General features: G+C 38.9%; 1 protein-coding gene across 1 annotated transcript; it reads right to left on the bottom strand.

Moving 5' to 3' along the window:
• Positions 1–3,448: 3,448 nt before the first annotated feature.
• Positions 3,449–6,934, bottom strand: gphb5 (glycoprotein hormone subunit beta 5). Its single transcript, XM_079370281.1, has 4 exons — positions 6,870–6,934; positions 6,701–6,755; positions 5,320–5,518; positions 3,449–3,894 (listed from the first exon to the last, which is right to left on the bottom strand). Exons 2-4 carry the CDS (start codon positions 6,727–6,729, stop codon positions 3,703–3,705), a joined length of 420 nt encoding a protein of 139 aa, XP_079226407.1. The 5' UTR covers positions 6,730–6,755; positions 6,870–6,934; the 3' UTR covers positions 3,449–3,702.
• Between the last annotated feature and the right edge of the window lie 11,028 nt (positions 6,935–17,962).

The following is a 17,962-nucleotide window of genomic DNA, read 5'->3' as shown; positions in this document are numbered from 1 at the left end:
AGCCGTCCTCTCCATTGACACTTCCTCATAGATCCTCCTCTTCCTCTGTCACTGTAGAAGTGGCTGTATAATTTATAATCCCAGTTGGTACCTGTCAAGCAGCATCAGAGGCAGTGGAGGGGAAGTACCCTAAAGCCATTGCTTCTGAATCAGCTCACCTGCCCTTAACCTCAAGTTTCAGTGAGCTATATTGGTATTCTGACCCTGATATAGTGACCTAGACTAACAGTATTAGCATTGGAGAGTACTCATTGCTGATTGGCCAGAAAGATGTGGAACGCATTTAATTGAGCAGTGTGACTGCAAAGCGGAAACAAACAAATTGTGTCTATACTTTGCAGCTATTTTTCGTTGAATTATCACATTATGAAAATGCATTTAATTCAATTTAGTTTGGATACATTTCTAACTTGAACATGTTTTGTTTCCACTGACCACATTGTAAATTCAACACTCAAATATCTTTTCACATGTTTTTACCTTTATTTTACCAATCTTCTGTTTGAAGTTTGTGCCATTGACTTTATCTTCAAAGACCCAAACTAGGATGCCAAGTTACAAAATGTAATGCTGGCAGTGGCCATGGCCTTTTTAAAAAATCTTATTTCAAAAATACCAATAATTGTTGTTGTTGTATTTAGACATACTCAGAATAAAATCTTAAATTGGCATTAAAGGGTAACACCATAAAGAAAAGCCTATTATGCATTACCAGCAAGAACATGGGTGTTCAAATTATTTTAAAAAATCCAGCATTTGCAAGTCTCAGTCTGACTTATAATTAGGAAAATACAAAACATTTACCTTATTATAGTTATGAATGTGTGGTGTGAAGAAACTTAAATCCATTCAAAACCTAAATATATTGAATTTAACAACATTCTTACGGCAGGCATCGTCATTTCAAGCTTTAGCCATAAAGCTAAATGTACAGTAAGGTCACATATATCTCCAAACACTGTTACAGTAATATGAAGTGTTATTGAGAAGTCAGTTAGTAGCACACATTTAGTATGTTTCTAACAGTAACTGAATGACATTCCTCAACAATCCATCTGACCCCTGAATTACCCGTTTTAAATAACAGTCCAGGGAGACGGTTCACTTCAATCTGAATAAGAGGTCTCTGACGTGAGTCATCATGTCTACCCTGCGCTCCCAGGAGAAGACATAGACCCCACGTTAGAAACCTCCATCGGTGGTTTTACTCAGATGCCCCTCCTCCTCCTCCTCCTCCTCCTTGCTGGCTCCTGAGTTACAGTACCCCTGCCAAGAGCTCTTGCAGTCATTGTCTTCCCTCCCCCCTCCCTGCAGCACAACGAGGAAGTGGTAATGTCAGAAAAGATTAGGACAGCGAGGGTCGTTAGAACATTTCTCCTGTCAGGGTTGTTGAAGAAAACAGAGGTCTTGGGAGAGTTGCATTCCAGACTGCTAACCTCTTCATTTTTTCTTTACATTTACAGTAAAAGCCTGTTCAGCACGCTTACTCACACGCTGTTTGCTTTGCATAGCTTTTTTTGTTTAACAGTATTCAGCTCTGTTCTGGTTTTCTACGAACAAAATCCTGCAGTGTTGATGCCGTTACTTCCAATAAATACGTTTTCCTTTTATCAGCCGTACTTTATGGAAGAGAATCAAATGGAAGAAATTGGTTCTTGGTTGTATTATTAACTGAAGAAGGGAGTATATATTTTGCGGCAAATCAAAATCATCATTATGGTGCATTTTAATTTAGATGCTTAGAGAAACTTAAGGCATTCCTAACACTCCGTTTTAGCCAAATATATACATGGCAATTGTACTGCAAACAGTTTTGTAAACTAATGAGGTTACGCCTTCATCGAAATGTGATTTGCTTTCATAATGTCTCTAGCCTGAGTCATAGTTTTATCTCCTTTGAAGTTTAGTCCATCAGTGGATGATTAAAGGTTATTTGATCTGTGATTAAATGCCTTTAAGGCTGCCACATGCTGAGTTTAAACTTTGATATGAAACACATTAGAATTTCCAACAATATAAATCTAATGAGGTGCTTCATATTAACTGCAAAGCAAAAAATGTATAGGTAGACAAAGATGAAACGAGTTTGGTTGCCTGTTTAGTTCAGTTTGTAGATCAGGTGCCCCATATACACAGGCTAACAGTCCTCATGCATTCACTACATATTTAGATGGGCGGATTAGCAACCTCTTGTGAGTGAAGAAAATGTCCCCAGCTCACTATGTCACTATGCACATTAAGGGAGTATTTTCGCTCCACTGTTTCACAACGGAAAGGGCCGGAGAGGCGTTATCCATGTCTTCAGTGAACCAGTTACAGTTCCAACTTCTGGCCTTCACGTCCTTCCCACTCTCTCAACTCCTGTCTCTCTGTCCCAGCTGTCCTATTTGATATAAAAGATGAAAAAATATCCAAAAAAGACAACAAAGTTACATATCACCCAAAAATGCAGTAAGACACTGGACACTGAAAGATTACAGTACATTAAAGAGACGAGCTGTCACTATGAGTCAGACGAGTAACTGACCTCGACCAAGAAAGTCAGCTTGTTAGTTTGGATTGACTCCATTTAGAAAACCAACATAGCGACAAAAACAGGCCAGGATCAATAAAAGCTAAGGATTATCTTTGCACTGATTGACACAGTGTCAGAAACAGTGATAACACAGTCTTGCTTGAGTGTTATTAGGCTGACCCGACAGGAAGAGATCAGATGCCAGAAGGTCATAGGTCTGATACGAGACGATTGCAGCTTTGTAGTTCCTGTAAGAATAACAATATAATATACAGATTCATTTTGTGATGAGTGTGACATGAATGATCAATATAAAATGAAATAGTCACTGTTGCTTTCTAATAATCTACTTATTTATATCCTTTTAGGACAGTTTCAACTACCTTTGTCATCGCTGCAAGGCGCTTTCAGGAAAACTATTAGATTCTAAATCATTCAAAATTGCTAAAGTCTCCAAAAACTCCGGACAGAATATATTAATCCTAATAGAGAACATATCAAAAAAAGCATTTTTTGCAGCAGTGGGGAGCTTTAAAATATTGATGTGCAGTGTTTGAACAAAGCCAAACGGGGAAAGGAAAAAGGACGAGAGAGGGTTTGTAGCATGGGAGTAGTGTATGTTCTGTTTCCCTTTGAGCACTGGGGCTCGAACGCAGCCCTGCGGCTCCTCAGTGACATGTGAGTACACACGGATTACATAAATCCATCTCCCCTTTGGGATTTATATATCTCACAACACTTTGTAAAAGCCCTGTTTATCTGCCCAGTTACTGATGACTAACTGGCATTGGGTTGGACTCAATGGAGCGTTAAGAAGTGGTCATTAGGTTTCATAAAAAAACAGTACTAATTTAAGTGAATCAAATTTAAATTGCTTAAAGAATTCCAGTTTATTAATACAACTGATCAGATCATGGACAAGCTCACATTTGGTATAAACACAGAAAAGCAAGTTCATTATACCAGAAGAAAAACACCTCAGGTAAACGTTTGCTGTACTGAAAAAAAAATCCACAGCGCATTACTTTTCTGCAAGCAAGCCCTTTTGTTTTGTACTACTTCTACACACCACGTGGTGGTGGTCAGATTTCATATTTGTCCTCTATAAACAAACGTGAAATCCAGAAGCAATTTTAAGCAAATGCATAAACATGAAGAAGAAAGTATTGTGCCTGTCCAGCATTGTGTTACACAGATGTTATACATTCAGTTGTGCTGGTCAGACAAACACCACAGTCACATCTCAGGGCGACCGGGTAGGTGTATGTTGGGTCAACGTTCCGTTGACAGTTTGGCAGTTTCACGGTGACCAGACGGGTCTCGTTGTACGTACAGACCCGTTGATGCGACTCAACGTAGGGTGGGTCAAGGACAGGTTTCTGGAAGATAAAAAATGTAAAACAACTTCTGTAAAAATGACCTTCTTAAGTTGCATTCTTCTCATTAAAAAATATGATCCTTTTTTGCTTTTTTGGGCGATTGGCTATGGCAGTTGAAAACCCAATTGCGGCTCCATTTCTTTTGTTGCTAAGGTTAGCTAACAATACTTCCCATCCATGTTTGCTGAATAGCTAAGTGGTTATATACCATCAACACTACTGCTGGTGGATGGAAAGCTTAAAAGTGATCTTTGGCTGATTTTACACGTCTCAAAAATGTGAGGCAGGCTGCACCTGAAATCTTCCTGAGTCTTATTTTTTTCATAGCGAGAGACTATCCCTTTCAGGTAATAGGGAAAAGTCTGAGGAGGCAAGACCTGATGTCAAACTGAAGATGCAAAACAGTGAGACAAAACAGCATTTTCTGATGCAATAATTTCAGTTTTTGCTTTTATCTTTGACACATTAATATCAACAAAACAACATAAAAGAACATAAGAGAAGATGTTTAGTTCTAGAGACGGTCCTGTGACCAAAAATTCAATAATTTGGCCCCCTGATTCTGTTTATGTGTTATAAACTCTTCCTCCTAAAGCACAATCTCTCTGTGAGTTAGAGCAGACACAAAGATGAGTCTCCTCCCTGAGGGGATCCAAAGAGTATCACAAAACAAACCTCTGGGCCTCTGGCACTCACACCAGCGACGCCACAATTACAAAGCAGAGAGAAGCACGAGCTTCCTAATGCCTGTTGTCACCAAACACAATGTAACGGATGAAACCTTAGATTTCTCAGCATTTTTGTAATCAGTATCTGGCGACGTATACAATCCAATTGTGTCTTTCATGTAGCTGAGGCATTGTTAAGGAAAGTGCTGCTGTCACTTCAATCTCTGGATTCCATGCTGCTTTCCATTCTTGCAAACGTTAACTCAATTTCAGTGAAAACTGCTCTGAAAGCCTCTGTGATTTCGACTTCAGACAGCCTCTCATTACCATGTGACAGACTTAGATATTGGTTTATTATTAAATACACAGAACATACTTACTAATTTCTGCCAATATTTGTTCATTTTCTGTATTGTAGTTGTCTGCTGCAGATCTGTACTCCCACTAGGCTGACCTATTTCTGACCTCCAAGTCGAAAAAAACATTACAAATTTCCTTCATTTCAATCACTCTCTCCTTTTCTGTATTTACAGTATTTGCTTTTCTGTCTCTCTGTCTCTGTCTGCCTCTGGCTTAATTTGCATCTGATCTTCTTCTTTTCTTCTTCAAACCAAAGCTAATACAAACAGCAGACTCCTTTCTTGTGTGTAAAGTTGTCGGCTCTGCTTACATCTCTTCTCAGTCTAATCTAATCCCATTCAGACACCTCTCCTCCTCTTTGTGTGTACACTACAGTAGTTGCCTCTCAGATGCTCACCTCCCAGGTCTCACAGCGCCCCCAGCAGGCGTCTGTGGTGATGTGCAGGCCCCCGCAGCCAGGCTTCTTGGCCAGGAAAGTGAACTCCCGGACTGCGCAGCCGATGAAGCGCCGCAGGTTGACGGCTGACACTTGGTGGAAGGAGTTTTGTTGCATACTGTTCAGGAGCAGAAACCAGCATAGCACCAAGCCATGCCGCCTGAGGTTGAGGAACAGATGTGTGTTTATTTCAACAGTAAAGATGGATTTCTTTTTAAGCACTGGGATAATTACATGATGCAGAAACAGATGCAAAAAGAGAAAAAAATGTGTCGATAAAACTCCAGCAGAGCAGAGACTGGATCCTAGCATGATGGCTTCTGGTAGTAACAAGAACAAGTATTGTTCTGTGCAAATGGCTTTCAGACTCACAATTCAGATGCTCTAGGTGAAAGCACTCTGAGGTCGGTTTCATCATTGCAAGGGAGACTCTTTAAAAAAGCTCAGACAGTCCTACTAAACGAGTTTCTCTTATTGCTGTGGTTTCAGCAGCTGCTTTTAGACAAACTCCTGAAAAGAGGAACCCTTCTAGACTTATCCTGATTTGTCCCCTGTGCTGTAAAGTAATGCTGTCTTAATTAACAGCAACCCAAACAACTTCATCCGACTGACACTGCTTTAACAACACATCCAGGAGCAATAAAGGGCATTTAAACACGGTCAATATAGCTCACTTAGAGAGAGAGGTAATAATGACTCTGCAGATGTACAATGCCAATCTAGTCTGGTCAATAAATGTCTTGATAAACAGGAAACTCCATTCAATTATGACTAAATAAGTGTAGTCAAATTTTAAAAAAATTGAATATTGCATGCACTAAAAAATAACAAAATATAAATTTTGGTTGTTCTAAAAAAAATCGGATATTTAGTTATTATTTCTCATGAGGCTTTTTATTTGCAAATGTCGAGTTTAATGTCTGAAATGTCTGATTTAATTTCATTAAGTTTGATATTTTCTTCAAATATTTTGTGATTGCAATAACATAATGTATTTTCTTTAGGGCTTATTTTCTGTTTTACACTGAAATGTCAGTGAACGCTACTAATTTACATCACTTTGTTTCAGCATTGTTATTGGTTTTAAGTTTCCAATTTCCTCTGGAAACATCAAGGAGTTGTTTTTTAATGTTGCTTTCAAAAATTGAGATAGAACTTTTGCGATGTCCATCAAACCAAAAAGCTCTAAAAATAATCCCTAAATACTGACCTTGTGGAAAGTTCATATTCTTAGCTGCCTTCAAATTCAAGAATTTATGTTGAACCTGAACTGTACAATAGTTTGTACTGAGATTCTTTCAGGGACATAATGTTAAATTGAATTTCTTCTGAATTGACTTACCATTCTGACTTGAACCTTTGCAGGGTCATCGTGGCTTGGACTTTCAGTTGCTGTTCTTCTTCCAAAATCAAGGATTAAATGGGTTGAATGGTTTTAAATTCAATGTGAATTAATGTCAAAGCAGGCTGTTATTGTCAACAAGCAGATTTCTCAATGTTTGAGTCCTGACCTTAAACCGCTGACGTTCTTCTCTGGCAGCGTGGAGGGTTGACAAGAACCACGGTAGACCTGAACCTGCTGTTAATGGATCTGACAGAACAAGTAGGGGGCTTTTTATTACTCTACGTCCTGCCAATCAGAGGCTGAAGTCCTCACCTCAGACTCCCTAAATCTCTCCCTGGAGGCCTTTCTACCTGTCACTGCCCATCTCATTCAGCCACCACCGTCTTCCCACTCCATTAGCTTGATTAGAGAAAGAGTCTGCACTTTTGTTCATAGTCATCCACACGGAAGAGAGGGAACAACATAGTCAAACACAGTGCCTACCTGTGTCTACTCTCACTCATCCGAGCTCAATTAGCCGGCTCCAGAGACAGACCCTGCTCCTGTTCTCACATGTCGACTGTAATGACTTCAACCTCTTAGCTTTATCCCTGCTGTTTCCTAATTCTGCCACTTTGTCTCTTTCTTGTCATTGTGTCGATTTTTTTTTGTTTCCAGTGGGTGAAGCCATGTCTTGAATGCTTTAGTGCACTGAGAACAGAAAAGATACCTGTTAAAGGTAGCGTCAGGATGAGCATGAGGAAGATAAAGAGACTGAAAGAGGTGGGAAGAATTGATTTGGGTGAGTAAGCGCCTCATCAAGGAATTACCATCGTCAGAGGGAACCCGCAGGCGGCGTGCAGAGCCAGCAGAGCAAAACTGAGTAGCTCAGGAAATGAATCTTTAAAAGGAAAGTTAAAAGTTAAGGCTAAGCAATTAAAGTTAGATTAGAGCAAATATAGAGGAGGATGAGTCAGGGATGGGTTCAGACACCGTTTCTTCCAACTATCATGTAGAATTAGCCATCCTGAGCTTCTCATTGAACAATGTGCAGGGTGTGGAGTAACATAATGTGTGTAATAGGATAACAGTGGTGACTACAATGAGGTTAATGTGTAATTCAGTACAAAGACAGTAAGCCTGGATTTCCCGAAGCCGTTGTCTATACAATTATTCATGGATTACCAATGAAAGATTCTATTCCAATTTTCTCAGTATAATTTATTTGTATCATATCTTTAATTTTATGGATAAACTTTTAAGCTTAACTGAACTTTTCTATTACAACAACAAGCCACACTCCCATGGTTTTCTAATAATTTCTTCCCACATAAAATACATTTAAGAGAATCTTGTTCAAATATAGTGATTCTGGTCGAATTGCTCAAACTGCTTAATAAAGAAAATTGACAAAGCACAACTATGCCTGATCAATTCACAATTGGATAAAGGACTAAAGTTGAACTTTTTCACAGCTAAGTGCTTGTTGCTCCACCAGGAGCACAATAACAGCTCCTGGTGGAGCTGGTATAGCTGTACTGGCAGAGTATGGAAACGATAGTCCTCACATGATGTCCTTGTCATCTTTAGTTGGTTCTACTTTTTGTCATGAAATATATACAAAACATCCCCATCCTTACCCAAACTGCTTTAGGAAAGCTGGTAATAGTTAATGAAAAAGCTCACTTTTAAGACCTTAACTCCAGGAAAATCTATTGGTTTTGCCTGAAGCCATCGCCAGTCTAAGAGTAACATGATGTTGTGCTGTCCTCTGGTGTTCACTTGAAGTATTGATTCTAACAAAGACCTGTAAACGCACCCCAAGAGATATATTTTTTAGAAAATGTCATTTTTTGACACCAGTTAAGTATTATTGTGCAAACGGCATTTTCTTTGTAGCTGACTCAGAGCTAAAAAAAATTTTTGTTTTGTTTTGTTTCTTTTTTTCATACAATACAAGACCAAATGTAAAACTCTGCAACAAAAAGCATACTCCTGGTGCATCAAAATATTTTGAATGTTGGCCATTCCATCCTTCATTAATGTTTTCATTCAAGTCTACAAATAACAATAGAATAAAATAGTCCCATATTGGGCTATAATTTATAAATCAGGTAACTATATGTATTATTTGGTGTTTCCCTGAAACTAATATCTGGTTTGGTATTTTTCAAATAGCCTTCATCTATCACTGTCACTGGTACTCTTCACAGAATTTAGTTTCTTATCCAAACTGCTGAGCCAGCCGGTATGAGCTTTGACCTTCATGTCAGCTCTTCAGCAATCTAGAGCTCCCTGGACCTGGAAACATTTGGCTTATAGGTGTAGCACTTACTTCAAGCACTAGGCCTCTTTGTTAACTTCATGTGGATCATCAGGACAAATATCCACCAATAATGGCTGTCTTGAATAGAAAGGTCTTTATTTGGTTGGAGCTATTTCGAGTAAATATCTTTAAAATCTATTGGAAGAATTTTGCCATCACACTATACTTGTAGTTTTCAACTAAAATGTAGCATTATGTTTTTTGACATCTGCAGGACCTATAGCCTGTAAGTGAGAGTGACTGGAAACAAATAGTGCTTATAGGCCAAATAAAATTTCGAATGCAGTATTAATCAATAGTCTACCTAATATTAGTGGTATTTTGTTTAGTTACCACTGTGAATTGCGAGTAAAAAACTTGAGCTTTGGTTTCTAAAAGATGAGGTAGCACACTTATGTTAGCTAGGCTAGCACTTATGTTAGCTAGGCTTAAGTTAGCTATAATTTGTTAAATCTGATTGGTTGGAAACAGATGTTAGCATGTTAGTGATAAATGTTTGACCCTCTCAGTCAACTGTGAGAAGTTATTTGCATTTAAAATAAATGTTATTTATTTGCTTGGCTAAATGCATTTCTATTAACTGATAATGGATGTAATGATGATATTTTAATCAACAAGTCAAGAAAAAAGAAAAGGACTAAAGTTCTAGGCCTTTAAAAAAGATTAGTTGGATACAACATTTACTAATTACATTTACAGTTACTAGTTAACTGTTTGAGATTTTTTTTGCATTATAATTGAAACTTCAAGTGTATTCCTGCCTGTCATAGTCTCTATATATGCTTTACTAACACTCACTTTAACTCCCCTCCTCTGTGTCTTTATGAATGGACCAGGGGAAACCAGAGTTGGCCTCAGGTTGGCAGGTTTTGGATTTGTTCCACAGCTGAGCTGACATTAAACCCCATTACATACACTTGTTGATGTGAGACCTTTAACCCAGGTGACAGCCACCAGTGCCAAACTCTTTGAGGGGGTGTGTGTTGAACCCTGACTGGTTTCTATATTTAGTCTCCCAGCAGCTAGTTTTTTTTGATCAGCCCCCGGATGGCTGGGGCTTCTCCGGTGTCAGTCCGGCCCGTCCTGTAGCTCAACGGACTGCAGATTTTAAACCGTGCTTCATGTTTCAGCTCCACAGAGTAGGCTACTACTGAGCAAGATCTGTTCTTCCACATTGGACATCAATATTCAGTGTAGCTGCATCTGTATCTTCAACAAAAAACGGAATCTTGTTACTCAGCTTGTAAGTACCAGAAACTTTTTGAACGTTTTATGAACTAGAACATTACAGTAAATACACAACTCTTAGCTGTGCTTATGTGGCAATAATTGATTCAAGCTATGATCAATAAAGTTACTGCATCATCCCCATGCAGTATTTACCCTGCCATGTGTGCTTTTCAGATAATGATTTGTTATTGCACTATTGTCATACCTGCAGGGCAAGATTTCACTTGTTTTGTCCGCTATATTGGAAAGTCCTTTGGTCATCCTCAAGGACTCATTTTACGGCTCAGCTGAACTGATCTGAAAGCAGTCACTCACACGTGTTCCCTGCTGCTATTTTTGGGCTCTGTCAGCTTCATAACTTCAACACTATCTCACATTCCTACAGACAGGGTGCACACTTTGTTACACTTGATACAGACAGCAGTAATAAAAATGAGTCAGTGTAAAATAAATAAATAAAAAACCCCAACAACAACAACAACAGAATCAGGTTGAAAATGTAAGATTGTATGTCATACATTTGTTATAGGCTATCAGTTATACATCAACAGCATGCTTGCATAGCTTTATAATGCACTTTTCCTATTTTTTAAACCTATTTATCAATCAATTTAGATTATTAATGATCAGTCCAATTAGAAGCACATTTTGCGGCATCATGCCACATTAAATACTTGATCTCTTGCCTAAGACTTTGTGTCACGTTGAAGTGCCTTTTCATGTTGTGAAAAGTGAAACACCTTCAATATTTTGTATTTACAAAACAAAAAGCAAATATTCTCAGTAAAGTTTGACTCATAGGTCACTTGCAGGTGGATGAGAGTTGATTCTGGTGCTTGGAAATGTTTTTCTGAATGTGTGACTAGCAAATATTTTGTGCACAAATAGGTGATTTAAAATGACCTATTACAGTTGCTATATTAGTTTTATTTTATGGGCAGCAATCTGTTTTTGTCCAGCAGGTTTGTGGGATATTTCTATTCCACTAAGCATATAGCTGCTGGAGTGTGCTTCCCCTTTTCAGTCTTGCATGGGTGTTTTAGACCACTTATATCAGGCCTACATCCTCCTGCATCATATTTAAGCAATGTTGAGCCGATGTTTTTTTCTTTTCTGGTGGAAAGAAGTACTTTACTGATGCCTGTGAAGACGTGAAAACCATTTTTGTTGTGTAAATCCACACTCTCCTTGCTTCTAAAGTTCATGGACAACATTGACACAACCCTTATGTAGATGATAATGGAAGTGAAATGAGAATCATTTTGTTAAGCCTGCTGCATTAGAGATCCTAATCATGGCATCCATGGTGTGATTGATGTCATACTGGGGATTCTGTGGACAGTGACAGTCCAAAGGTTGAAGCAGCAGACAGCTACTAATATTTCGACTTGCACTGTAATTAAAGTCTCTTCTAAGATACTATCTACTGCTATTTACATGCACAACGTGTGTTGCTTTGTATTGCCAGTGTACAACAACTATAATGTATCCACCTAAAAAAGTAGCTTCCTTCCTGTCTCCTAACAGGTTTTATATGGTTTATTGCAGTTTTCACTTGTCGTACAGTTCAGTAAAGCTAGTAAAGTTGTTTTCTTGTGGCAGATGTTCAATTACCAAAAGCAAGTAGCACAGCTCTCCATAGACTGTGCAACAGGTATACATTGTCATTGTTAATATACTCGCCTGACATGCTTTATAGTTAAAAGTTTTCTTTCTTGCTACAGCTAATAGATGCATTTACTAAAATTACTGAAAAAGTTTTCAAGCTTTCTGCCTGTTTTGCTGCCCTGAAATGTCACACAAACATCACATCTCAGCAACTCTGTTGTTGTCCAAGTTTCCTGATTTCCCACTTCATGTGCTCATTGCACGTAAATACAGTAAATATGATAGTCACGAGCTGCACATGAAGGTTGCATTAGACAATACCTGTCTGCAACAGATAGGACAATAATTGATAGAGATGAAAATCAGGGAGGGAGCGAGAGAATGGGGAATGACAAACGACAAAGAAGCCACAGGTCGGATTTGTAACCTAAGCTGCCCGCTTTGAGGACGGTAGCCTCTGTGCATAAGGCGCACAAACTAACCACTAGTCCACTGGCCCCTCTTTAGGTTGCTTTTTGGCCAAATCTAAATGATTTTTTTTTCTTCTCATAATTATTACATGGGCCTTATATTGCATAGGGTAATTGAAGAAAGACAGGAAATGTTGGGGGAGAGAGAGTGGATGACATGCAGCAAAGGGCCATTGTCAGATTCAAACCCACAGCTGCTGCAATCAGAACTACAGCTTCCATACTGTGCATGGGGCGCACAATGTAACCACTAGGGTATCCTGTGCCCCAATTCCAAAAGAATGTTTGAGCAAGCAGCTGACAAGCACAATCCACTGCACAGCCACTGGTGTCATTAATGCAAAGAATTTGACTTTTACTTACTCAAAGCACTGAGGAGTGGTAGTGACCTTTTCACTTTGCTGGCTGGTTCTGTTTCTTTGACTGTACTTTCTATAAATCCTTCTTCTTTAGTTCTCTGTGTAAAAACCCAACACCCAGAGTGTTATCACAGCTCGTCTTTGGGCTATTTTTCTGCTCTTTTTTTTTTGTTGTCTAAACTGAACCTCTGTTTCGTTTTTCCTGTTGAATAAAAGCAGATATGACTCTCCCCTTTGCTATTACCATGTCTCCCAAGGCGTGTCTGTGAATGCACTGTATGACAGGTTGAGCAACACTCGCTCTATTGATTTACTGCCCAGTCTTAGACAAAGAGCACAAAGCCCTGCTGGAAATCATTTAGGGAGAGCTAATGAGTGTGTTATTGTTGTTGCAAAGAAAGTCACTAATGATGAGAAAGAAGCATCAAGAGATGTTCAAATGGTTGTTAAACCTGTCGCTACATGGGAATGTGGGAGATGTGGTTTCCACAGGTTTGCAACCACTGTGTGAGCTCAGTGTGAATGTCAGAAAAGTTGAAAAAAAAAAAAATTATAATCAGGTTAGATATACTTCTAGCCTATTTCTGAAAACAATTACATTTTTCAGTGTGATTCAAAGTCAATGGCATGTTCAATTCAGCCTAATCAACTTTATCTTTTATTTCCTTTATTAAAGGTTTTTAATTTTATATTATACAGTGGTGGGAAGCTTGTTACTTTCTTGAATTGCAAATAAACAAATACAGTTTTTTGAATTGAATTGAATTGAAAAAGCAACACATACTTAAGCACTGCAAGTACTCTCGTTATTCTTGTAGAGTAATGGAAGAAGTTTAATGAGCCTTTGAATTTAATCGTCAGTACAGTGTGTGCTAGGTTGTATCCAATGCTTTCATCTCTCATACTGACAGTCATTGTACTTCAGTATGGCAGGAAAGGTCACTGTGGCTACAAGGTTCCCACTGCAGTCATTTCTTGGACTCTATGTTCAGACGTTGATGCCTTTCAATGATTGATTTAATTACAAATCAATTGTGTTCTACTTTAACAATTACAAACATTTGTCAATCTGTCCTGCACACTTTTTGATTTGTGAGTTGACACAAAGCTAAAGTCTACAAAACCACTCAATGCAAGTTGATGAAATTGATGAAAAAAAAAAAAAAATGAAAAAATGTTTATTTTCAGAACCCCTTTGTCCTTTCCCTGCTGCTATTTTCATCAATATAGCATTATCCTCCGAGCTAATGGAGGATAGAATCAGACTTCTATATCCAACCAAAAAAAGGTCAGATCAGTGAGCACAACACCTGAATATATTTGCTGAACTCCACTTTTGAAAAGTTTAGTTCTGCAGTTATGGATTCATGTCAACAGATAGGTGTTTCAGAAAATGAATGATATATGGCCTGTGTTCACTGATGCTGTCAAAACAACCATTTTTTTTATTCAAAGCAAACACATTTCTGCACTCATAGCACGTGTTGTCCTAAGCAAAAGAAGCCCTTGGCGTCAGCTGTTTTTTGTTGCTTGGCTCACAGTTCTCCCAGTTGATAAAAGTACAACTTTTAAATCACAGCCCCACTAGTCAATGTCACTTCCTCCCTGTCGACCAATCAAAGTGAAGAAGGGGCCGGACAGGATCTATTTGACACTACCATTTCTAGTTCTAAAGCTGCTTCTTGTTCCAGGACTCTGTTCAGCGTTGTGGACTTATGATGTCCCCCCCCTCTTGATATTCTTTCCACAACACTGTGTGTTAAGTGTCTCACTGCCCTCTGCCTTGTTGCTACAATTAGAGCTGACAGAAGAGACTTGTGACTTTGACTCAGGGAAACTCAAATCTTTTCCCTGCCCTTCAGTTAGCTTGTCCTTCAGTGTTCAGTGTTGTCCTAAATGTTTTTACTCTCTTTCTTCTCTCAACCTCTGTTTTGCTCAATGTTAAGTCGTCTTTATTTGGTTTAACTCTTGCTAACTTTGTCATTCTCTGCAGACTGTCTATTCCTTAACGATGTTGATCTTTGTCCAATCTGCTCTGAACTGATTCCTCTCCATTATTATTGTTGCATTGCCAAACACACTACAGCACGTAAAGCCTTCGTTTACTTGCAATGCCCATCTCTTTAAGGTAAAGCTAAATATTAATGTATTTATATGTGCTTCTTAAGCCAACAAGACCATTGGCATAAAGATGGTTTCTACAGTATACCGTTATTGTTAATGTCTGAAAGCTGAAGGTTTTTTCACAAACATTCTGAGAACATTTCAAAACCTTTATTATAGCACAGTTTTCCAACAGCCTGAAGCCAAGCATCGCCGTCAATACGCCTTGAGACATTAATATTAAATCCATAATTGTGTAATATTGGTGTTCCACTCTGTAAATTCTGGGATAGAATTACACCACTCGGGAATCAATGGCATATTATTAATATTGGTTCCCATTAGTGGGAGTGGATTGGACACAATTTAAAAGAGAGTAACAGACAACAACATAAGGCAGCCGCTGGATTGGAAACCCCGGGGGAAGAAAAGAGTGGGGAGGCCAAGACAGACTTGAAGAAAGCCCAGTCGAGAGTGTAGCCGAAAACCCCCGCAAAAACATGGGCCCAGCTTAAGACAGAATGTCTTGGAAGGGTGTAGTTGCTGCCCTATGCTTCACTTAGGAGTCTAAAAGAACAACAACAACAAGTCTGCAAATTCATAATGCATTTACTATGGGAGAGAGCATGGCATATTGGGAGCTTCACATACACACAGTAAGACGTGCACACACACACAGACACGTTTCTCCTGCTGACTCAGCTGATCCCCTGTTTCCCTCTGTAACGCCTCCCTGACATTTTAATGGAAGATTTGCTGTACACTTAGATTTATCTGCTCCTTTATTTACAATAGTTATGATAAAAACTCCTGAGGCAACTAAGATCAGGACGTAAAAAGAGTGACGTGGAAGTGGCCGTCGAAGAGCAGAGATCTGCTAAATGACGCAACTGTTTGACAAACGTATTGTTAGGTTATAAAAATATATTACTAAGCGTATAACGTTTGATTTTATTAGTGACAGACAGTGATAAATACAAAGCAGTGAAAGCTGCAGTCCTTTCCTGTGCAGTAAACGATATCTGCGTCTCATGACAGCTCCCAATTAGTTACAGCCTTTAGGTGCCTCATTTTACAGCACTTTCTTACTCTCTCCTTCACTGCCTTTACTATGGCTCTCTCTCGCCTTTCCTCTCTCGCCTCCTCTCCAACAGCTCTCTCTCTATTCTCTCGTCCGCAGCTGACATAAAGCCTTGGGATAGCTCAAATGCCGTACTATAGCAGTTTAACCTCCACCCCCCCACCCCACCCCCCCATTGGTTCTTTGCCATTAGTTGTCTTTGAAGAATTTGCACGTGTTAATTGCTGCAGTCGTTGTATACAAGCAACTTCAGATAAAAAATCGACAACTTCATGGTTTTGTTTTTGTGCATTTTAAAGCCAGATGTTTTTTTAAGCATTGAACATTTCATTTGAGGTATTTGCTATTCTTTTATCTTAGTTAAACAGAAAGGCACACCAATCTTCGAAATGAAAATGTTGTAAGTTTTACACTTCTCTACATCCAAAATCAAATACCAAGCGTATACATCAACAATATGTCATCATGTTTAACACCGGAACACAACACGTGCCGCTGGATTCACATTCACAGGAGGTCATTCAAATAGAGAAGTCTTTTTTCTCTCTCGAAGATGCCACGGTCACATTTATGTATCTTACAAACAGACAGCATAAAGGTCACTGTCAAATTTGAATTTACACTGTGTGGAGGAGTTTGCCTGCAAGTGATATAGAGGAAATCACCCAATGTTGGGTGCCTATTTTTGTTGCCATGGTATCAAAACTGTTGTTGGTACTGTTTGCTTGTACCTAGTGTTGAATAGAAGTTTGAAAATTTGGAATCATGACAGGTGTAATTTATTTAAAACAGAAAATGATCTTAGATCCTTAATACCCTTTTATGTGTCAGGCTATACAAAGAGTATTTAAATAACAGTAGTTACCAGAAGTACCTTGAATTGCCTCTTTTCATTGGTTCAGTGCCTCAGAGAGTTATAGGTGCTTGTGATGTAAAGGCAGTGTAAGAAGCATGAAGACACTGATTAAAAGTCACAATGTCTGATTCGTTCGCCCTGAACTTCCCAGCCCTATGGCAACCACTATTTGACCTGCTCTGACATTTGTCCTGGCATTTTGGTGAGGCCTGCTGCTATCTCGCGCTGTTTTATTTTAGCCTCGCTCACCTGTCTGTTCTCCGAAGCTGTCAGTCAGATTTGTGATCGACAGAGAAAGAGACATTCTTCCGCTCAAAACAAAAGCACTATGAGTTGTTTTTACAGGCAGGCTTTTTTTTGGCAGAGAAATTTGCAGGGGTTCCTAAATGTCACACATTTTTCTCAGTTCACTTTTTCCTGTCTGAGGGCAAGACGGGACAAGCTAAAACATTATCCCACAGTAGTGTAGTGATTGCTGTGATTGTTTTTTCTGTTAAGGTGATACACTATATTTGATAGGCTTTCTGCAGCTTAGGAGGTACAAGGCTTTTTGTTTCTTTAAATGATTTAACTGCCAAACTGTCTTAGAGGTTGTTGGATTTCTCCTTAACTTTGTGTTTATTGGGATTGTTTACTATGGTTTTCATCTGGCCCCCAATAGGAAATAAAAAACACCCCTACATTTATTGGCATACTTTCAAAATACAGTTCAAGTAAATGTATCAGCCCTTTGTCAACGCGGTTGGTAAAGAAGTTTAAAGCTGCTACTGGAAGATTTTCCATGAACTAACTACAGTTAAAGATGACCTTTGAACTGGTGCATTTAGTGGTATTATATTACATTTAAACAGCATAGAAACGTTCAGATCTTCCTAATGGGATCTCAAAGATCATTCAGTCAAAAACATTGGCGTATGAATAATTTTTTTGCCGACAGGCCGATGTCTGTCAATGCAGCCAATAGCCATTATCATCCTATCAGTGCATTCCTAATTGAAAAGATTTCAAGGTAACTTCATATTTTTCTAACCTATATTAACAACTAGCAGGGGTTGCATTTAAAGGCTCTGATGTGTTTTTGCAGGAACCAGACATTTCAGCTCAGTGGCATCAGTCTTTTCTCCCTACGGAGACGTACGCTCCACTTCAAAGCTACCTTTGGCGACACAGATGCTGATGTAACTGTCTCTCTCTTTGTTTCAGAGCCGAGGGTTGCCATGCTGCAGGGAGGCTGTGGATGAGAAAAT

The sequence above is a fragment of the Symphodus melops genome (assembly GCF_947650265.1).
Source record: "Symphodus melops genome assembly, chromosome: 19".
In the NCBI taxonomy this organism is placed as follows: Eukaryota; Metazoa; Chordata; class Actinopteri; order Labriformes; family Labridae; genus Symphodus; species Symphodus melops.
Note: the sequence above shows the minus strand (reverse complement) of the source record. Positions and strands in the feature narration are given on the sequence as shown.

Bases quoted from the DNA above. Each gene is read 5' to 3' on its own strand.
- gphb5 (XM_079370281.1), bottom strand. From the start codon at position 6,729: ATGACCCTGCAAAGGTTCAAGTCAGAATG. The intron at 5,519-6,700 runs GTAAGTCAATTC...CCTCAACCTCAG, and splicing joins CAAAGGTTCAAGTCAGAATG to GCGGCATGGCTTGGTGCTAT. The intron at 3,895-5,319 runs GTGAGCATCTGA...TTTATCTTCCAG, and splicing joins GGCGCTGTGAGACCTGGGAG to AAACCTGTCCTTGACCCACC.